Consider the following 20,789-nt stretch of genomic DNA (forward strand, 5'->3'; position numbering starts at 1 on the left):
TTTTAGTTTCCAATAAAGCCTTCAATTGGCTTCACAATCTTTCACAGGCAATATTCCTGTTTTTGAGCCCCTGTTTTCTTTTTAAAATACAAAAATGGTTGAAGATGAAGGTGGTATTTGAAGCGATAATAAATAACTTAGATTATTAAGGAGAAAATGTAGCCAGAAAAAAGGAAAGAATCCAAAAGGCCCAAAACATAACTGAAACTTTTGAACACTAAAAAATAGTTGGGAGAAGCAGGTAGCTAGGAGACTAGGAAACAACTATGTCCGAAGAGGAGTTGGTAGGGAGGAATGGGAAGGGATGGTTACAAGGAGAGGGAAGAATGAATCTGACTTCTTGAAAAATCAAAAGAAAAGAACTTAGCCAAATACTGCTGAGGATTACGAAAGATAAGGCCTGTTAAGAGACTTTGACAAAGACCATTTCAATAAATGGGTGCCATTAAAATTCAGGTGAAAGCCAACAAGGGGGGGGATAAAAAAAATGTGCCTTCATAAAACTATATGTGTTTATCCCAAACCTACAGCTTAAATGTCAGAAGTCCCTTTCCGATCAGATCTCAGACTTTCTAAGGTGCCTCGCATACCTAGCCTAGACTCAACCTTCTGGCTATAAAGTTGTTCAGTTATGAAAATGCTTTTAAACAGATCTCCTTAAATTGGCTAATCCCAATAAAATCCATCGTGTGGATTTCTTGCGCCCAGCCTGCCCAGCTCATTTTCGGAATTCCAACCAGACACTTTGGGGGCGGAGCCGAGAAGGGGAGCACTACACAGGTCTCGCCCAGAGGCTCTCCGCGCATGCGCACGTCATCCGCGGCCCGTTTGTGCAGCCTGCCTAGCGTTCCTGTGGGTGGTTATTTCGGAGACGGACTGACTACGGGAGCCCAGCCGGCTCTTGCGGAAGTCCATGCGCCATTGGGAGGGACTCGGCGGCTGCTCTATGCCCTTGTTCCTGAGGGCCTCTTCCCGGGTCATTGCTGGAGCAAGAGTCGGACTGGGGCCGACACGGGGCTCCCCCGTGGCCGTCTCGGCATCTGTGTGTGGTCTGCGCTGGCGGGATGTGGCGAGCACGTCGGGCGGCGGTGGCCTGGTAAGTGCGGCCTGCGACCTGGCCCCGTTATGTCGTTCTGGGCCATTTGGACAGCAGAGTTGACCCATCACTACTTCCTGAATGTGCGTGCAGGTGACCGACCCTCAGGCCAGGCCGAGGCTCTTAGAGAATTCTCGCGGATGTTTGAATACCCGAAGGAGTGACGGGAGTTGGCCGGTGACCACTCCTCGTTCAACAAGAAGATTTTTGATGCCTTCAGCCTTGGCCCATCGTTGCTGTCCCTGTCCTTGTGATATCGCTGTTATCTGTCTCTAGTTGCTATTACTGCTTTTATTGTTGCTGTTCTTTCCTGGCCTGGCTCTGTCCTTGTATCTCTGTGCGTGTCATTTAACTATCTTCTTCCAGCCATACGCCATATATACTTTGCACTTGCAGCTACTTGGAAGCACTTGCAGCAGCATTCTTGAAAGTATGCGTTTTCACACTTCTGTGTAAAAGGGTTCTCAGTCCGTTTGCTTGACCCTCTGGCTGGAGTCAAATCTAGAGTGGTGATGTACATGTTATCAGACGGTATTTAAGAGATGCCCCCCCCCCCCGCAGAGGAGATCTTGTTCTGTGTTGAGGTACACTTTGATACAGCGTGGTGCACTTTTCAAGTCTCGCTGCTGTTGTTGCCCTAGTCTTGTTTTAAAGTAGAAAACCATAAACATAGTTTTATTTATATGAATTGCTATATGCATTTAATGATACTAAATTTGATATTATAGATGTAATTTGTTCCAATAGCCCCCAAGCTTAGCACACTGTTTCAGACATTTGACTACAAGACGTAGTATACACCAAGGCTTCCACCCATCTCTACGGCCCCTAGAAGTTTTTAAAAATGTGTTTGTATCTGTTTCACCAGCACGTGTATCCGTGTGGCACTTGTATGTCTGCCGCCCACAGAGGACAGATGACAGCATTCAGTCACCTAGGACTAGAGTAGCAGACAGTTGTTAGTCACCATGTGGGTGCTGGAAATCCAACCTCTGACTTCTGGAAGAGTAGCCCGTCTTCTTAACCAATAAGCCATCTCTCCAGCCCTGCCCCCATAACTTTTTTTTAATGGTGTAAATGATTTATTATGTGTATAAGGAATGGAACCCATTGGTTTCATTACAGTTAATAGGAGTCCAAAAGTGGAAGTGCCTCTGCTATAATGTGGTTGTTTTTAATCTTGTGGGATTTTAATTTAGCAATAAGTTTACAACCTTTTGCTGTTGAAATAAGCTATTTACAAGTTTTATGTTTGCTGCTGTGTTATAATTAAATAGAGACATCTAATTTTCTATAAAACAGAAAAAAAAGTGCAGAAGATAGCATATTATTTTCAAACAGAGGTATGTAGGAAACCCTTAAAATTGAGTTTACAAATAAACAGGTTTGTAGTTTGTATTGTGTGTTTGATCAGTTATGTACCGTTGGGCTACATTGTTTCTGAAGTTATGGACATGTTTCTACAGTCATGGCTTTAGAACGTCTTACACCCAAGCACAGCCAAGCTAATGGAAGAAACAGGGATATGGAAAACCAGAAACCCCCAGGTTTGCCTTACACAATATAGTTCTTGTTAAGTTGTGAAATAATGCAGCTAAGTACTACACTAGTCATCAGGTTAAAGCAGACTTTGTTTTTGTTTTTCAAGACAGGGTTTCTCTATGTAGCCCTGGCTGTCCTGGAACTCACTCTGTAGACCAGGCTGGCCTTGAACTAAGAAATCAGACTGCCTCTGCCTCCCAAGTGCTGGGATTAAAAGTGTGAGCCACCATTTCCCAGCCCTAAAACAGACTTTTTATGTACAGATAAATACACTTCTCTTGGAAAGTCAGATGGAAGACTGATGACCAGTACTTTGGGGTGCAATAAATATTTATGTAAAACTGATGAAAAAATAATTTCATACTAGACAGCTCTATATAGGTAAAAGACGTGGTGATGTATTTTATTACATTGAGACTTTAGGGCTTTTTTTTCTTAGTGTTTTTTGTTTGTTTGTTTGTTTGTTTGGAGTTTTAGTTGTTACAGACAGGGTTTCTCTGTGTAGCCCTGGCTGGCCTTGAACTCATAGAGACCCACCTTCCTCTGCCTCCCAAGTGCTGGGATTAAAGGCATGCACAACCACTGCCTGACTTGACTTAAGTTTTTAAGCTTCTTTGAATAAGGAAGTCTTTTTCTCTCCTTAGCCACTTGTAGGGTCTTTCTTAGCTCTGCCATCTGTCCCAGATTACTAAGGCTTTGTTCAGCTGTGGGTTTTCGTTTTCATCACTCATCTGGCTTGATCTTGATTTTAAAGATCTCTTTCTTCAGTTCTGCAAAATTTTTCTTCAGAGTTATTTTCTTCCATTGCATCTGTTCTTTTTCTTTCTGAATACTTCTAAAAGAATATGAGATTGCTTAGATAGAGTATGTTCTTCATTTCTGAAATACAACCTCTTCCCTTTGTCTGCTTTTTAAAAAAAGTTCACATCTGCCCTAAAATGTTCATTTGCATATTTATCTTAAAATGTTATCTATTTACTTGTATAATAATTAACTATTTAAGCCCAGCACTTGGGAGGCAGAGGCAGGTGGATTTCTGAGTTCGAGGCCAGCCTGGTCTACAGAGTGAGTTCCAGGACATCGAGGGCTACACAGAGAAACCCTGTCTCAAAATAAATAAATAAATAAATAAATAAATAAATAAATAAATAAATAAATAACTGTTTGCATTATATGCTGTCGCTACCCACGTCCGACCCGGGGAATAAGGCAACGGCAACCGTGTTCTTCTTCAAGCGGTTTATTCAGCTATCCCTGTACAGCGAGCTTCTTCTCTCTCTCTTCTCTCCTCCTCAACTCCCGCAGCCCCTTATAAGCATTACCTTAATCCTATCAGCAACTGCCACGAAGTCACTGGAGATTGGCCATTCTCAATGATGAGAGGTGGGGTGATCGGGTAACCACACCTCTCAATGCATACAACTCCATATATGGAGTTGTCTTTTCTCTCAAGCAATGCCTATGCCAAGCGCCACCTTGTAATGGCGAGAGCGGAGCCGCTTCCCACAATATGCCTACTTTAAAATATGATTAAATAATATACTGCTTTCACTAATGATAAAGATTGGGAAAAATAAAATGGATTTCTTGATTGATGCTTAGATAGATGCACATTAAAAAGCTAAAAATCATTAAGCCATGTTACACCTGTAACTGAAAACTGAAATGAAGGATTCTAGAAGTTCAAGGTCAGGCTGAGCTACTTAGTAAATACCAGGTTCGAAGGATTAAAGAGAAAGACCCAGTCACAGAAACCAAAAGAGTTAAATCATTGAAGGGCAAATTTCTATATCTATAGGAAGGTAATTAAGACATCTCCTTTTTTTCTCCATGCATTGTGAAAGATACGAGGTCACCTTGGAAGGACATTACATATTGGAAGAAAGATTAGTTGATGGTTTCTCCAAGCTACACAGTTATCTTAACTGTTGGAAAGAGGAAATGTTTGTAATGTACTAAGTTGTAAGCCAACTCATAAAACTACATGTTGTAAAATCCTTGTTATATTTGTCTGTTTATAAGTATGGACAATAAAAGGGAACTCTACTGAAAACAAACAGAAAGCCCCAAAACTTACCCATGCACCCAGAGTGCACACTGTATACAACTCCATGCACCCACAGTGCACACTGTATACATCTCCATGCACCCACAGTGCACACTGTATACATCTCCATGCACCCACAGTGCACACTGTATACATCTCCATGCACCCACAGTGCACACTGTATACATCTCCATGCACCCACAGTGCACACTGTATACAACTCCATGCACCCACAGTGCACACTGTATACATCTCCATGCACCCACAGTGCACACTGTATGCATCTCCATGCACCCACAGTGCACACTGTATGCATCTCCATGCACCCACAGTGCACACTGTATACATCTCCATGCACCCACAGTGCACACTGTATACATCTCCATGCACCCACAGTGCACACTGTATACAACTCCATGCACCCACAGTGCACACTGTATGCATCTCCATGCACCCACAGTGCACACTGTATGCATCTCCATGCACCCACAGTGCACACTGTATGCATCTCCATGCACCCAGTGTGCACACTGTATTCATCTCCATGCACCCAGAGTGCACACTGTATACATCTCCATGCACCCAGAGTGCACACTGTATACATCTGCATGCACCCAGAGTGCACACTGTATACAACTCCATGCACCCACAGTGCACACTGTATGCATCTCCATGCACCCAGAGTGCACACTGTATGCATCTCCATGCACCCAGAGTGCACACTGTATGCATCTCCATGCACCCACAGTGCATACTGTATGCATCTCCATGCACCCACAGTGCACACTGTCTACATCTCCATGCACCCACAGTGCATACTGTATGCATCTCCAGTACTTTATTCTCCGATCCCAATGGATCATTGTCGTGTACCCATGGGCTGCACTATACCTCCTGTTCTCCCACTTTAATACTATTGCTTTGCATCATAGCATATGTTTTCTGCATTTTTTCTTTATTCTACATTCTAGAACTTGTCCTAAATTTTCTGCTATTGATATATATATGCAAGCTCAGCTTTACTTTCAATAAACTGCTTTTTTAGTATTCACTACGCTCATTTTTAATGTTTAAATCTACAAATATATTCTCTAATGTTTTTGAACATGCTCTTATTTAAGTTTGCAGTATTTTCAGGAATCCTGTCAATACACATGATATGATATCATATTAAGAACTCCTAGTTTGCTGCCTGGTCTGATTGTCTGATCACATTAAGCTTGAAACCAATGACTGATGCAGATGATTTGTTCATCCTGCTCCTTAATGAGAGGGATGGATGACTGAGCAAGCTGTGTTTTCTGTTATTGGTTACTTGTCTATCAACTTTCCTTTTAGGGCTTTTATAGAGTGTGCAGGTGATGTGAGCCTGTTACAGACGCCAGTGTTGATGACAGCTCAGTCTAGGAACCCTCCTCCTCACACACGCATGCACTTTGGAGCCTTATGTCTTCCCTGGTGAATTCCTCAGGTTCCAGAGGCAATTGCTGGCCTGTTCCTCCTTTTACTGTCTTACCTTTATGTCAAGAATACCTTATTCTGGGGCTGGACAGATGGCTGCTCTTCCATAGGACCTGGGTTTGATTTCCCATTTGAAGTTCCCAACCTGTAACTCCAGTTCCAGGAGATCCAATGCCTTTCTGGCTTCTGCACACAAGTACCCAAATATGCATGCAGGCAAAGCACCAATACACATAAAATAAGTGATAATAAAACTTTTTAAACTTAAAAAAAAATGCATGCGTTTTTGTTACCAGCTGTTACAGTACACAGCTGTTGGTAAAATGAATGCCCACCTCTTTCCTCTTTGGTTTCAGTTCCTTGGGGAACTGTATCACAACCCACATATAGTAGATTAACATATAGAGTCTGGAGTCTGTGTGCCTGGACTAATTCCATCTTTATTTTTTTTTATTAGTGTCATCTGGGGTAGGTTGTAATTATACTTTGTGCCACAATTTCCTTCGGCTGTAGAATGGGGCTAGTGTGGTTTATTTTTGAGGTAGGGTTTTCAACAAGATTGAGCTGGCACACAACAAATGTAAACTAGTGTGTGTTGGGCTGTGGTTTGTCAGTACACATGTGCGCCCTTCTCTGTCATTTCTGAGGCATTGTTGCCTTCTCTGATGTTTCTCTCATTCTTGTTTGTTTTTTCAGTGACGTCTGCCAATCCTTAGTAAAACATAGCTCTGGACTACAAAGAAACGTACCACTCCAAAAACTACATCTGGTTTCACGAAGTATTTATCATTCACATCATCCCACCCTCAAGCTTCAAAGACCCCAACCAAGGACATCATTTCAGCAGTTCTCCTCTCTAACTAACCTTTCTTTACATAAATTGAAACTTTCTCCAGTTAAATATGGCTACCAGCCCCACAGGAACTTTTGGCCAGCAAGGTTAGCTGCAAGGCTCTTAAAACTTCGATATATCATACTGGGATCTGCTGTTGGAGGTGGCTATACAGCCAAAAAAGTGAGTTTACTTTCTTACCATAATTCTAATTGTTCCAAAATATTATAAATTTGTATAGCATAGTAGAAAGAAATTGTCATTTTTCTTTAGTGAATAAAATGTAACTAGCTGTTGAAACATTCACTGTATATATGTATATATGTGTATATGTCCTGTGGTGCTTTTTAAATATTAACCATAATTATAGATGACCTGGAAGATGAAGCCCTGGTCTGGGAGTAAGAACACTTAAATTTGGTTCTAAACATGGCCATTTAGTAGCACAGGAGAGAAAGTAAAGCAGCATGTTCACAGGGCTACTTCTGGGCCACCCTGGGACCAAAGGCAAAGTAACCTCTCTCCCAGTCTTCCTTTTGCTTCATGGTGTTACTTAATGCCAACAAAAGCCCTCTTTGATAGGAATATTTTGACTGTTTACAGTTCCACATTTGATAGAAGAGTATTTACTATCATTCTATATATACAGCTTCTGACTTGCTATTTAAAGACCTGCACTTACATAAATTTGTTCCCTAAAAATTCTATACATGATGCATTCTCCTTGTAGATTGTTTTAATCAACTCGCTTCCTCTTTATATTGGTCTATGGCATTTGGATTATCTGATTGACATACGTTCTTGTCTTTTAGACCTTCGATGAATGGAAAGATATGATACCAGACCTTAGTGACTATAAGTGGATTGTGCCTGACTTTATATGGGAAATTGATGAGTATATTGATTTGGGTTTGTATCATCAACATTAAAAATAGCTTTTGGATTGTGAGGGGATGGCAGTTGCATTGGTAGTTTTAATGCTTGAGTCTAATATGTGATAGTTTTATTTTAGTAATGAAAGTAATAATCTATAAAAGAAAAGTTAATTTTTATTACATTTATTTATATGTGTGTGGGTGTGTATTACACTTGTATGCACACACATGCAGATGTACACGTATAGAGATCAGAAGACATTTTGTGGGAGTCTTCTGAAATTAAAAGGGATCCTGTGGTTACCTATGGGTTGACAAGCCTGGTAACAAGCACTTTTACCCAGTGAGCCATTTTGCCAGCCCAGAGGGAAAAGAATATGAGAATAAGTATCCAATGATCTCATTTTAGCATGACTACCACCCTCTTTTAGACTATTTTCTTCCAGTGTTGCTTATTAATTGAATATGGTTAACATTAGTTTCTTATTTCAAAGTTATACAGTCATAAGGAGAGGTACCTTGTTGTTTGTGTTTTGTTAGCTAGCAAATCCTTTCTGCATTTCCATGCTGCTTGCTGCCTTCCCACACAGCATTTCCAGCATGCAGCATGGCCTGTGCCGTGCACACCAGGACACTAAGCTAGCTCTTTTTGGTCGACTATCTTGATGACTTTCTGCAGCCAAGTTCCTTAAAAGTCTGTTAGTGTGCAAGGTGACTTCACCCCCTAAAACACTGCCGTTGCCTGTAACAAGTAAGTGAGAACAGTCAACTGATGGCAAGTAACTCATAATGAGCTTAAAAATTTTGGAGTCCCTTTTTAAGACATATGGAGGTGGAATTAATCTGTATAAGTGCCTCCTCATAGTACTTCTTAAATGTAGCCATGGTAACGAAGGTATTTTTAGGAGACATTTTCATTCTTTTCAAAAAGAATACATGTTAGTACTGTGTAACATGATGTATTGACCAGTATCTTTGTGTGATGACTGAGAGGCTGGATTCGGAAGTTAGGCTGCCTGGTCTTGAACCCTGGATCCCTCACTCTCTTGCCCTGTGCTTTAGTTTTTCATCTATGAGTGGAGTGGACAGCAAAGTTGACAGTATTTATAGGACTGGCTTGAGGTGTAAGCAAGTTGACATATTTAGAGTACTAATATTTTTGCTGTATCCTCCCTTGAGATTGTTACTCTTGTTTTGATCCCCTCTAGAGAAGATTAGAAAAGCCCTTCCCAGTTCTGAAGACCTTGCCAATTTGGCTCCTGACCTGGACAAGATTACTGAAAGCCTCAGCTTGTTGAAGGACTTCTTCACTGCAGGTAAGGAGGGGTTTCCATCTAACTGTAAGCCCTAGAGCCTTAGAGGCAGAATACGGAGATGGTCTTATTTGTTCTCATCTTTTAAATTAAAACAAATGCAAAAGAATTTTATTTTAACACAAGGTAAACACAAAGTTTGCACAGTGCTTTTAAATTTTAGCCTAGTCAAATCAAAATTTGTAAGAAAATGTGTGCATAGCTTTTTGTTGGTGAGTAAAAACATATTCCTTCTTGACAAGTAGATGAGACTACCTATACATTTGCTTTTCATAACTGCCTCAAGCCAATATTGTTACTTTAAAACAAACTTTAGTCATTACAGACCATGTGAAGTATAATTTAAAGGGTTTACCCTGGCGTGTTTGCCCAGTTATTACCCTAATATGATAGAAGTCTGGAATCTCAGACACCTTCCTTTACTCGTATTAAATTTTTATTTCCCTTTTGCTGACTTTTTGCAGGTCCCAAATTGGTTAGTGAAGTCATAGAAGCTTCTGAGCCACTTCTCTTGTTAGGTGTGTAACAAGACACTTTTGCTGATCTTAACATGCCTTTTAAATGCTTCTAATAAACTAGTCGCAAATAAAATTGCAGACCAAATTTATAATCCTGCTTATATGTGCTGATCTTTAAACCCAGAACTATGTTAGGCAAACTTATATCCTTTTTAGTGGAAATAGTAAAAGAAATTACATTCATAACAAAGCTGAAATTGCTAAATACACAATTTAAACTTATTAAAAGAAAATTTGCTTAGCCAGAGTGTTTTCTTGGAAAAAAAAAAATTGAAATGAAAAGTAATTTTAGCTTGTCTCATCTGCCCTGTCATAGTGACATTTAAATTTGCTTTGTACTATACACATTGTCTGATGGCAGTGGTGCTTGACTGTAAATACTACCTTGTAAAACAATCCTTACCAAAGATTGTCTTGTTTCTATCATAATTCTCATTTCTGTTTTAAAAATTGATTAAGTTTGTAATTTTTTGACATTGATTGTCAGTAATTTTCTTAAAAATAAAAATGTATTCTTTGAAGCTAGTTTGGTTTCTTTTGAGCCATGATCTCGGGTTCGGTGCAGCCTTGGGCTCCTGAGTGTTTAAGGGCTGGGATCACAGGCATGCCCTGCCTGGCTGCGGCTTCTTTGGGTTGGTTTTCCCTTTGCAGTGCTGGGGATCCAGTGCATATGAGGTGAGCACTTTGCCACTGGGCTGTGTCCTCAGTCTCCCTACACCCCACTTACTTTTTAATTGCTTAGATGTGATTGGAATTTAGCTTGGACTGTTGACATCATTGGAGGATTTAAGTGAGTGTGTTTACCTTTAAGGCTCACCTGGAGAAACAGCATTTCGAGCAACAGATCATGGGTCCGAAAGTGACAAGCATTACAGGAAGGTAAGTATAAAGCAGAGCTCATCTCACAGGCAGTCGGAAACGCTTAGCTCTCCCTGATTTTTGAAATATGTGAAAATGCTAATACATCTCTAGAAAACTGCAGGTGTTAATACAGCTGTTCTGGAATAGAATCAGAGACACCCTTCCCCTTCAGCTACGCTCTGTGAAATAACTATTCAAGGTTTGTTATAAAGTTTATGTGGGAAAAGCCAGTATGGACAGTTTAAGTGGTCCTCTCTTTCTTGAGACTTTGCATATACATGTTCACAGATCTCCAGGAGGACACAATGTACAGAGTATACCAGATTTATGCACAGAACCTTCTTGCTCTTCTGGAGACTTAGGTAGCTTAGGAGGAAAGAAATGAGAGAATAGAAAGTGAGTTATTGAGTGAATAAGTCAATTCTTACATACTGAGAGCCTACAAGGTTGTGTATGGATGAGTCCATTGAGAGGTGCATCAGTATTAACACCTCAAACAAATCCATGTGGACACTATGGGGCCGTTGCATATAAAACGTAGAGAAGTGTTGAGCTACAGTCACCTGAGTTGCTCTGAATTTCTAGCCATATGCTCCACCATACCAGTCTTAGTTTTTACTCTGTCATCTTTTTTAACTAGAAAAAGTTTTGTAAAACTATGTAAAGTTTTGTAAAAATAGTGTCTAGATAGATTTATGAGTAAAATATTCTGTAAACATTTTATTTAAATGTGGACTATTTAGGTTATACTGAGCTTTAAAGCATCATGGGAAAGAAATAGTTTTATGATTATTGAGGAGGAGAGTTTCTGTATTTCCATTTCTTTCCTTTTCTTTCAACTTGAACCTTTTTTTATGCTATCCCAGTTTTTAAATATATTTCCAATATTTCTTTTTGTTTACTTTTTAGGTAAAGCATATTTTATTTTGACCCGACTTTAATAAAGATAATTTTAATTAAAGGGCACTCTTGATTTTTGTATTGAAGGGTAGTGCTAGAATGTAGCTTGACAAATGTAGCTTATTTTGAGCCAGAGAAAGCCTTGGCCATGAAAGCCAGTAAACCTGAGGAACCGATCCGAGGAGAAGGCCCTTGTGACAGGTCTGGAAGTGTAGATCCTTCAGCTGCAGTGCTTTTGCCTAAGTCAGAAGATACTCCAGGGTGTGCTTTCTCACTCACTCATGTGTTGTGCGATCACTTTGTTCAGACTTGACTCAGGTAAGTCCCCTAAAACTGACAAAATGATGAATGAGTGTTCCCTGTACTAGAGAAAAAGCAAGAGAATGGAGTGTGGGGAATTTAATTATTGATGTAGATCTGATATTATTCAATTGACATGAAAATAAAATTGTTGCTTTTTTTTAATATTCCTTTGTTTGTTTGACAGTAAATGCCCCTTGTAGGCTCTTTCTTTATCTTAATTTATGGTAATTACTTTTCCCTATTAAAACTTATCAGTTGGGGCTGGAGGTATGACTCACCTGTTGAGCCCTTCTTGGTCTTGCAGAGGACCCACACCAGGTGGCTTGCCACAGCCTGTAACTAGTACCACAGGATCTGACAGCCTCTTCTGGAATCCTTGGGTACTTGGACTCTCATGTACATTTCTACATGCAGACACATACACATGTGCATATAATTTTAAAATGTCCAAGTAGTAAATTATGTAATGTGCTATTTCTGATTGGAGGAAATTAAGTATTCCAAAGGGGGAAAACATTTCTTTTTGACAGCCAATAACAAGTTTTGCATTCATAAGTATCTTGAGCAATAATATACAAGGAAACTAAGTTTGTTTTTATTTGTTTCGTTAGTTTGGGTTTTTTGGCTAAACAAATAGCAGAATTATTCTGTTTGGGAAGTACTGCTTAGGAATACTGCATAAAGTTCTTTTTACTAAGCCAAAACGAAGTTTGGCAAATGTTATCTTAGAGGGCCTGATATTAAATATTTCATTAGGTTTCCAAACCATAATGTCTCTATAAGCTACTCAGCCTGCCCACCATAGGTTGCCAACTCTTTTCTGTGCAGTGATCTAGACACGCCTGCCATTGTACTCTTTGAAATGTAAGTTGGTACTGATGAGTCAAAGGCACTTTGAACATAGCTGTGCAATATTGCTAGGTAGCACTGATGCAGATTTTGGAATCACGGGTCCTGGTTTTCCTGTTTTCTAAACTGTAACCTTGGACAAATTGCTTAGCTTCTCTGAGTTGCTCATTTCCTCTGTTGGAAAAAGAGGCCCCTTGAAAGGTTATGAGGAGTAACTCCTAAATAAATGTAAAGCTGTTAAGAGTTAAGGGACCAATGACAACAACGTTCATCACTTTCTGTGACTTGTAGTATGCTAATGGTATTTAGCATTCTATTAAGTCTTCTCCTTGTTTTGTTATGAAGTCTTGTGGAGATTGTGAAAAATGGGAAATGGTTTGTAGGACTGGCCATATACCTTCTATAGAGCCTTTAAATTATTTTTTCATTAATTAAATGCATTTGCTTTTCATCCCGATTGAAGTTTCCTAGCTAAGACTTCTAACAATAGGGCATATGAAATGGTCACCTGTAACCAGGCAAGACTTCCAGTGGAGGAATGGAGATACCAACCCAGCCACAAAACCTTCAGCCCACAAGTGTTCTGCCTAGAAGAGGTGCAGGGATAAAGAGGGAGTAGAAAGTAAGGGAATAGCCGACCAATGACTGGCCCAATTTAAATTACCTTAAACTAGAAACAGGTGATTGATAGGTAAAAATCAGTTGTGTTTGACTTACTCAAGCAAAAATATATGCCAAACCCTGTAACACATCTCAGATATGCCAGGCCTTAACTTAAGGTGCTAGGTATTCAAATAACCAGTGGCACATTATCTATGGTGCCAGCCACTCAGGACGCTGAGAAAGGAGGCTTACTGGAAGCCAAGGCTTTAAGACCTGTCTGGGTAACATAGCAAGTGATATAGTTAGCCTGTTCCAGCTTTATAACAGAAATGTCATAAATGGCTGTATTATAAACAACAGAAGTGTATTCCTCTCAGTGCTGGAGCTGGGATATGAGATTAAGGTACTGGTGGGTGTGATGTCTGGTGAGCATTGTCTGTATACATGGCAGAAAAGGCTAGGCAGCTCCTGGAGTCTCTCTTATAAGAACACTTACCTGGAGGCCTTGGGACTTCATCACCATGCAGAGGCCACAGCAGGTTAGGTTTCACTGTGTATTTGGGGGAGCTAATGTTTAGATCATTGGCATATTAGTCCAAATTTATTAAAATCTTTTCCACCAAACTCATTCAATCTTAAACTAGTAATTTTAGCTGTTTGGTAGAACTCTTGTTAGAACTAATTTTCTTGATTTGATGCTGTCATTTTTTTTATAACTGTATATGTTCCTGAAACATGAGACAAAATTATAGTGTCAAAGCACAATGTCCAGAGCAAACCTTCGGAGCCAGGCATAGTGGCGCACCCCTTTAATGACAGCACTTGACAGATCTCTGTGAGTTAAAGACCAACCTGGTCTACAGAGCCAGTTCCAGGCCAGCTAGAATTATGTGGTGAAACCTGTCTCAAAGAGGGGCTTTATTTTATAAATTATAGATGGTAAATTATAGAAATTACCTCCTATAATTGTTAATCCATAATTGTGATTTGTAGCAATTCCTGTCTGTATTTTATATATAATAGCTTCTAAATAACTGTTTCTTGAGAGCAGAGAGTTGAAGCTCTGGAGAATGTTCACTGGCAAAAATGTGTTTTGTACATCTGAAGCTGCATCTGGTCCATCTGTCTCTTTGCTATTCTTCATGCTCAGAGATTAGCAGTGGTACAGCTTATGATTTGGTGCTTAAAGTTGGGGAAAGGTGATCTTAAGATGCATAGTATAGTGTCAGTAGTTTTTTTCTGTGTCTAATTCTTGTTTTCTCCTACTTTTTTTTAGGAGGTAACAGTTAATTTCACCTATCTTCACATAGCAGTGCTTCAGTAGCAGACTTGGAAGGAGAGTGAGGTGTCACTAGAAAGAGTATTTCCTGGTAGTTTAATAGATACGATCTCATAATAACTGTACAGCTGTGCTTAGACATAAGCAGTGACTCAGGGTGGGGCAGTTAAGCTAAGTCAAAATTACTCGATAGTTTATAAGAGAGTATTAGTGGTAAGTAAATATTAACATATGCTACTGGGTGTGTCCAGCCTTTTGACACTGACACTGGTTGTGGTCTACAGAGTTCACACTTAAAACTGCATACTTGACTTACCAAAAAAAAAAAAATCCAACAACAGCAACAATAAAAGCCTCATACAAATGCAGTGTTTTATGTAAGATTGTGATTTTGTGTCATGCTGAATATGAAGGTTGGACACATCTTCAAGCTCACATAGGAAACCTTCTTTAAAGATAGTTGTTTTTGTGTGATCTGAGCAGTTGGGTAGCTGGAATACATGATAATCCAGATAAATGAGCAAGTGGATAACACTGTGAAATTCTGTTTGTTATTTAATATACTGAATGACAAAAATTATGAGATAATGAAGATAGTTGGTAGGTGACTTTGAAGACAGCATCAAGTTTTATGAGTATCTTACACTGTTGAATTTGGAAACATTGAAATTTCAAGCTACATTCATCCTTTGATCAGTAATCATAGTATCAAAACTAAGAATAAAACAGAATCCCCAAATTTTATATCAATCTTTCTATTACTGTAATGCTACACACCCCCTGTATTATTTTTGGGACCTTTTTATGATTACCTAAGTTCTTGGGTTATGTAAGGTAAATCAAGTAAGCCCTGGGGTGAACCCACAAACTAAAATTTGAACATAGCATTAACCAGCATTTTTATATTAAGAGATTTTCTGACAATACAAAACATGGTATTTTTACTATTATTTTTTAAAAATTTAAAGCTCTGAAGTCCTGGTTTAGGTTGTTTTAATAATTACTAGCTTTCTTACCTTTAGTTTTGTGACTTGGTAAGTCTGAGTCCATTGGTTCTAATACTCTACACTATTCAAATTGGTTGTTCATTGGAACTTCACTGGTTTGATTTTTCTGATTGAGAAACCATCAATCTGGTAACATCACTGTTGATTCTTGGTTGTCTTTTTCTCCGTATATCTCAAATTGGCCTTCTCATAGGCCAGCAATTTACAACGCAGAGGCACCTGCCTCCTTTCCTTAGTAGGCAGCACCTGCCACTCTGTGAAGTACTGCACAGAAGACCACATGGGTTTAGGATTGTGGCCCATGTGAACACAGTGTAATCACAGTCTACCAGCTTAACCTTTAATGATTGAGTACAGTCAGTGTTAGAGAGAAAAAGGTAATGTGGTCCAAACTGGCTCTTACTTTTCAGTTTTCGTAATAACTGTATTGTCTAGGTATCTTAATTATGTTTTTTTAAGTAATTGGTATGTGCTCAGTTACTTTCTCAGAGTCCATTTCTATGTCAGAACAGCTCATAAAAAGTGAAAATGCAGTCAAATTGCATATGTAGTGTTTCAAATCAACAGCATACATTAGTGCACAATGGCAGTTTTTATAAAGGGTTTTACCAAGAAATCCAGGGACCTGCTATGCCAGCCTCCTTGTGTATGGCCTCCTTGTGCAGTTTAGTTGCACTCTGTTGACGCTGGCTGGCTGGCTGGCTGCTGAGTCAGCAGTTATTGCACTCTCACTTTTTAAGCCATGCTGTTTTGCTTTTCTGAGACATCCAGTTTTACTAAGGGGAAACTGAGGTGCAGTGCAGAGCCCACTTACGGGACAGGACTCTAGGTGTGTGAATTTCCATTTTTGTTTTAAGCTACCCATCCCTCCCAGTCCTTCTGTTGTGCCCTTTGGTTTAACATTGTTCTCCTCCCAATTTCCCTCTTCTCCTCATTGTAAACTCATGGCAGGGTCTGCTTGGTGAGCTCATTCTCTTACAACAGCAAATCCAAGAGCACGAAGAGGAAGCACGCAGAGCCGCTGGCCAGTATAGCACGAGCTATGCCCAACAGAAGCGCAAGGTGATGGATGGTTTAAGGGGCTACTGATGCATCACACTAATCAGCCAAATCTGCCAAGATCATATCACCCTAATCTGTTGATGGACTCCAGTCATTGGAAATTATTTTTAACAAAGTAAATTAAAAAGATACATCATACCCCCTCAAGTGGGTAGTGTAGCCAAAGGCCAACATGTAAGCTCCAGCATAGCCATTAATTATCTGTGAGAGTCTATACATTTGCATTTAGAGTGAAATTAGGAATAGTTGTTTATATGGTACAGTTGACTCACTCAAATAATTGGGTATTGAAGCTATACGAAATCCTTTAAAGTGTGCATTTAACCATTAAGTCAAAGTGCCATAGGGTCAGCCCCTCTATCCTGTACAGACTTTTATCACAATGAGATAAGTGTAATGATTATGCATTTATATGCAGAAATTATCTCATCTTTTAGAGAATTTTTAAGTAAGATCAGAGAAGTATTAAAGCTGTGTACAAACTGTATTAAGGAAAAGGAATCAATCATACAGCTAGCTTCTCATGTGCTCTTGTGTCTAAATCAAGGGATGTTACAGATGCAGCTTTGGTACAATGCTTCTACTGGCTAATCTCGGTGGTGGTTGATTCCTGAGAGTTCTCAGCATAATTTCATGTTTGCTTAATGCCATTCCTGCCTTTTCTCAATTCCATGGCTGTGCAACCAACACCTATGTCCTGTTCAGTTTTCAAAGGATGGATAAAATAAGTAGAAAAAGAAAACAAGTTATTTCATCATGGTGGTTAAAGGAGATTTAGCTGGACGGTGGTGATGAAAACCTTTAATCCTATCACTTGGGAGGCAGAGGCAGAGGCAGGTGGATCTCTGTGAGTTCAAGGCCAGCCTGGTCTACAGAGCAAGTTCCAGGACTGCCAGGGCTATAAAAGTAAAGCTCTGTCTCGAGGGAGAGGTAGAGGAAGAGGGAGAGGAGAGAGGAGAGAGAAGATTCTTGACTTGAGGAAGGATTTGTTTTAAACATTCTGTGTTTACATTTGTTGTGAGTGTATCATTTGAATTTTCTAAGGTAGATGCCTTCACTGAGCCATCCATACCATAGCTTTGTCACAGAAAGAAGTGGGAGGAGTTTGTATGTTCTGGAATGTTGCTTAGAAATATGAATATGGTACAACTACAATTTGGTCTTTTTTCATACTAATCAGATTGAAATGAGGCCCATCTGTCTGCCATTGTAAGATGTAAGATGCAGTTTAAGACTAATGCTTCTAAGTCTGACCATTCCAGGGATATAAGTAATCAATTCTGGCTGATTTTCTGAGAGTCCAGACATGAATGTTCAGTTTAGGCCTGTTTTACAAGTCTGTCTTCAGACTTAAGAACATCTGTCACTCCTGGTCTGTTTACGTGGTTATTTATTTGACCCTGTAGTTCCTTTCTGGCAGTTCACCAGGGACGGTGACAGAGCTGTACTTTTGTCTGGTTTGTTTGTAAGGTGCGACACCAACCAGGGCTTGTTCCTGCCCACTGTGTAATTGCCTCGTGTGAAAGTTAATGGGCCTTTAAAAATAATTTATGCTATTCCATAATGAGCCCATTCTCCTTGCCGTCCTGAAAGACTAGTTCCTTCCCTTGTCTTCCTGTGCTCCCTGAAGTTAGTGCAGAGATGACATCAGCGCTTCACTATCACAGTCAAAATCTATATTCCTGAGATTTTTATCATTCCAGGCACTTAAGGTTTACATGAGGCCTAAAATAAACTATAGGTACTTTTAAGTCCTTTAAGTAATTATTTCTTTGTTCTTGAAAATCTAGATCTCTGGTTTTTAATATTTTGTTAGAAGTAAAACGTTTGCCTGTATTTTCTGAGCAAAAGTGATAACCAGAGGCAGGAGATGTTGGTAGTTTTCCTCCTATGAATATGTACACAGAATTTTCCAGAGATTCTCAGATGCATGCTTCAGTATTTCAGAACAGTCACAGTGACTTACTAGGAGGAAATCAGTTCTAAAGTCAGTGTTGTTCTCATGCGGAGCTAAGGGCTTCTCTGTGACATGAGCTCATTGTGCGGAAGACCCCGCCCTTTCTCCATCAGGTTCACAGCCTTGGAATTGTAGAAATGCTCTGGTTCATCACCATTTGCTTCATTCCTGTCAGAGTGACGTTAAAATTCATTTCATAGTAAAAACTAAATATATTACACGGCAGAGCATGTCTTGTGTTGTAAATAGCTGAGCTCTACTAGTAAAGCTATTGGAAGAGAATATATCTAAGCTGTCTGAAAAGGTAGCAGGAGAGCAGGCCTCACAAGCAGAAGGATCTGAGTGGGATCCCCAGAACCCACGTAGCAGTGTCCCAGTGCTGGGCCAGCAGAGATAGGCTCCCTAGGGCTCCCTGGCCAGCCAGCCAAGTCTAAGAGAGCTCTAGAGCAGTAGAGATCCTTTCTCTAAGGGGGTGTGTAGTGTCCCTAGTACCAAGCTAGTCTTCTGGCCTCCACACACATGAACACACACATACACATGTGCATACACACACAGAGGCCCATGTGCATTAAAAAAAATAACTACAATAAATGATACATTAGAAATACCTCATGCTAGTTTCTAAGAGAACATGTAAAAGTTATATTCACACCTAAGAATTTTCATCCTAGCTGTTAGGGGGAAAATGAGATCTCAGTTCTGTCTATAGCACCTATTTTACAACATTAATTTTGATCCTTTTTAAATAAAACAGCTAGGAAGTATGCCTTTTTTGTAATATTCTAATTAATTGTTTTGCCTTCTTATTGTCTTTTATTTTAACCAAACTACTAAGTTAACCTTTAATGCCCTTAGCTTATGTTAACATTTTAACTTTTTAATTTAATTATTTTACTTTTTTAATTATTATTCCACATGCTGAGTAACATTGAATTTTTTATAGTAATTCAGGGTATATTTCAGAAAATCTCTCAACTTACATTCAAAACCCAAAACTGATCATGGTGGCAAACACCTTAAAGTCCAGCACTTGGGAGGCAGAAGCAGAGCAATCTCTTAGTCTGAGGCCAACCTGATTTACATAGTGAGACTCTGCCTCAAAAAGAAAAAGTTAAGCAAAAACAGTTGAAAGTAGTAGTATTTATATATCTTATAGTAGATTCACTACAATTGGATGAATATTTAGTAGAAGAAAGTAAATCACAGTATTTTTGAAATTAACCAGGAACTTAATCTGCATCACAAATGTTTGATCATACTTTTAACAGAATGCAGGCTTGCCCTGTGATCTTAATGTGGAGTGCTCGGATACCGGTCCTTTAGATCTTGTTGTTTGGGCTGTGGGCTCTTTGACTTGCCTGGCTCCTTCTCACATTTTAAGAGACTTAATAATTCTTGTCCAGTCTACCTGAGTACACATAATCAAAATGAAAATATAACTGTATCAGCAAGTCTCTTCCCACTCAAGGCTAAAAACAAAATTTCTGTTAGAAAATCTCATTTCAATATAATTTTAGGTTTCAAACATACACATTTAAGGAGAAAAATGTATTATCATCCATGAAAATGGGGAGATTTTAGAAAGGTTATTTAGAATTCAGAGTTAAAAATCTAAAAATAACATTTTGTAGCACGGACAAGATTTATTAATGTCTACCTCAATAAAGAAATCATTTAAGATCTGAGGAAGACAACTCTGTACCCTGCCAAGAAGTCAGTGAACACTTGTGTGAACTTGGCATAAGTGACATCATTTTCATTGTATTTTCTGTTTATTGTATTGTGACTACTTTAAACTCGGTTATACCATGACACTTGGTAGCTTTTAAAATAGTTCATCTTAGAACTATTAAAACAATTTGAAGTAGTTTGCACAATACCTGTGAATTTTATTATTTATGTTCAAAACAGCTTTAGTTGCTTAACTTGGTTTCCTTTCTACAGACACCTCTGCTCTGTTGAAAGTTAGCTGCTGTTGCATTGGAATTGAATTTAAAAACAAGCCTCTGGCTCCACTTACCTCTGGAGATGCTAATTATTCTCCGTATTTGTTATGCACAGCTCTGTTGATAATGAGGAAGCTGAAAGTTGTTCTTTACAAGATACACCGTAACCAATGAGCTTTTTCAGTAGCGGAATGCAGTAACATGTATGGTTTCCCCATACTTGTTTCTGGAAAAATGGTAGTGCTCAAAGACATTAGGTTTCTGTGCCTTAGTGCAAAGCAAGCTCCTGATAAAGTAAGCCCAGATGTTCATCTCCACTGTTTCTAACAAGTCTTCCA

General features: G+C 39.3%; 1 protein-coding gene across 4 annotated transcripts in view; it reads left to right on the forward strand.

Annotated features, from left to right (window-relative positions):
• The first annotated feature begins 821 nt into the window (after positions 1-821).
• Opa1 (OPA1 mitochondrial dynamin like GTPase) overlaps positions 822-20,789 on the forward strand; it is a 73,794-nt gene continuing 53,826 nt past the window's right edge. Inside the window, exons 1-7 of one of the 4 annotated variants that reach the window (XM_034514943.2) lie at positions 847-1,096; positions 6,843-7,161; positions 7,791-7,887; positions 9,062-9,169; positions 9,631-9,684; positions 10,496-10,563; positions 16,438-16,548. In XM_034514943.2, coding sequence (XP_034370834.1) covers positions 1,065-1,096; positions 6,843-7,161; positions 7,791-7,887; positions 9,062-9,169; positions 9,631-9,684; positions 10,496-10,563; positions 16,438-16,548 — 789 coding nt within the window. In that variant the 5' untranslated portion in view covers positions 847-1,064. Of the gene's footprint in view, positions 1,097-6,842; positions 7,162-7,790; positions 7,888-9,061; positions 9,170-9,630; positions 9,685-10,495; positions 10,564-16,437; positions 16,549-20,789 lie in introns of all 4 variants that reach the window. The other 3 variants (XM_034514945.2, XM_034514944.2, XM_034514946.2) reach the window with 3 other exon arrangements.

The sequence above is a fragment of the Arvicanthis niloticus genome, chromosome 12, assembly GCF_011762505.2.
Source record: "Arvicanthis niloticus isolate mArvNil1 chromosome 12, mArvNil1.pat.X, whole genome shotgun sequence".
Classification (NCBI taxonomy): Eukaryota; Metazoa; Chordata; class Mammalia; order Rodentia; family Muridae; genus Arvicanthis; species Arvicanthis niloticus.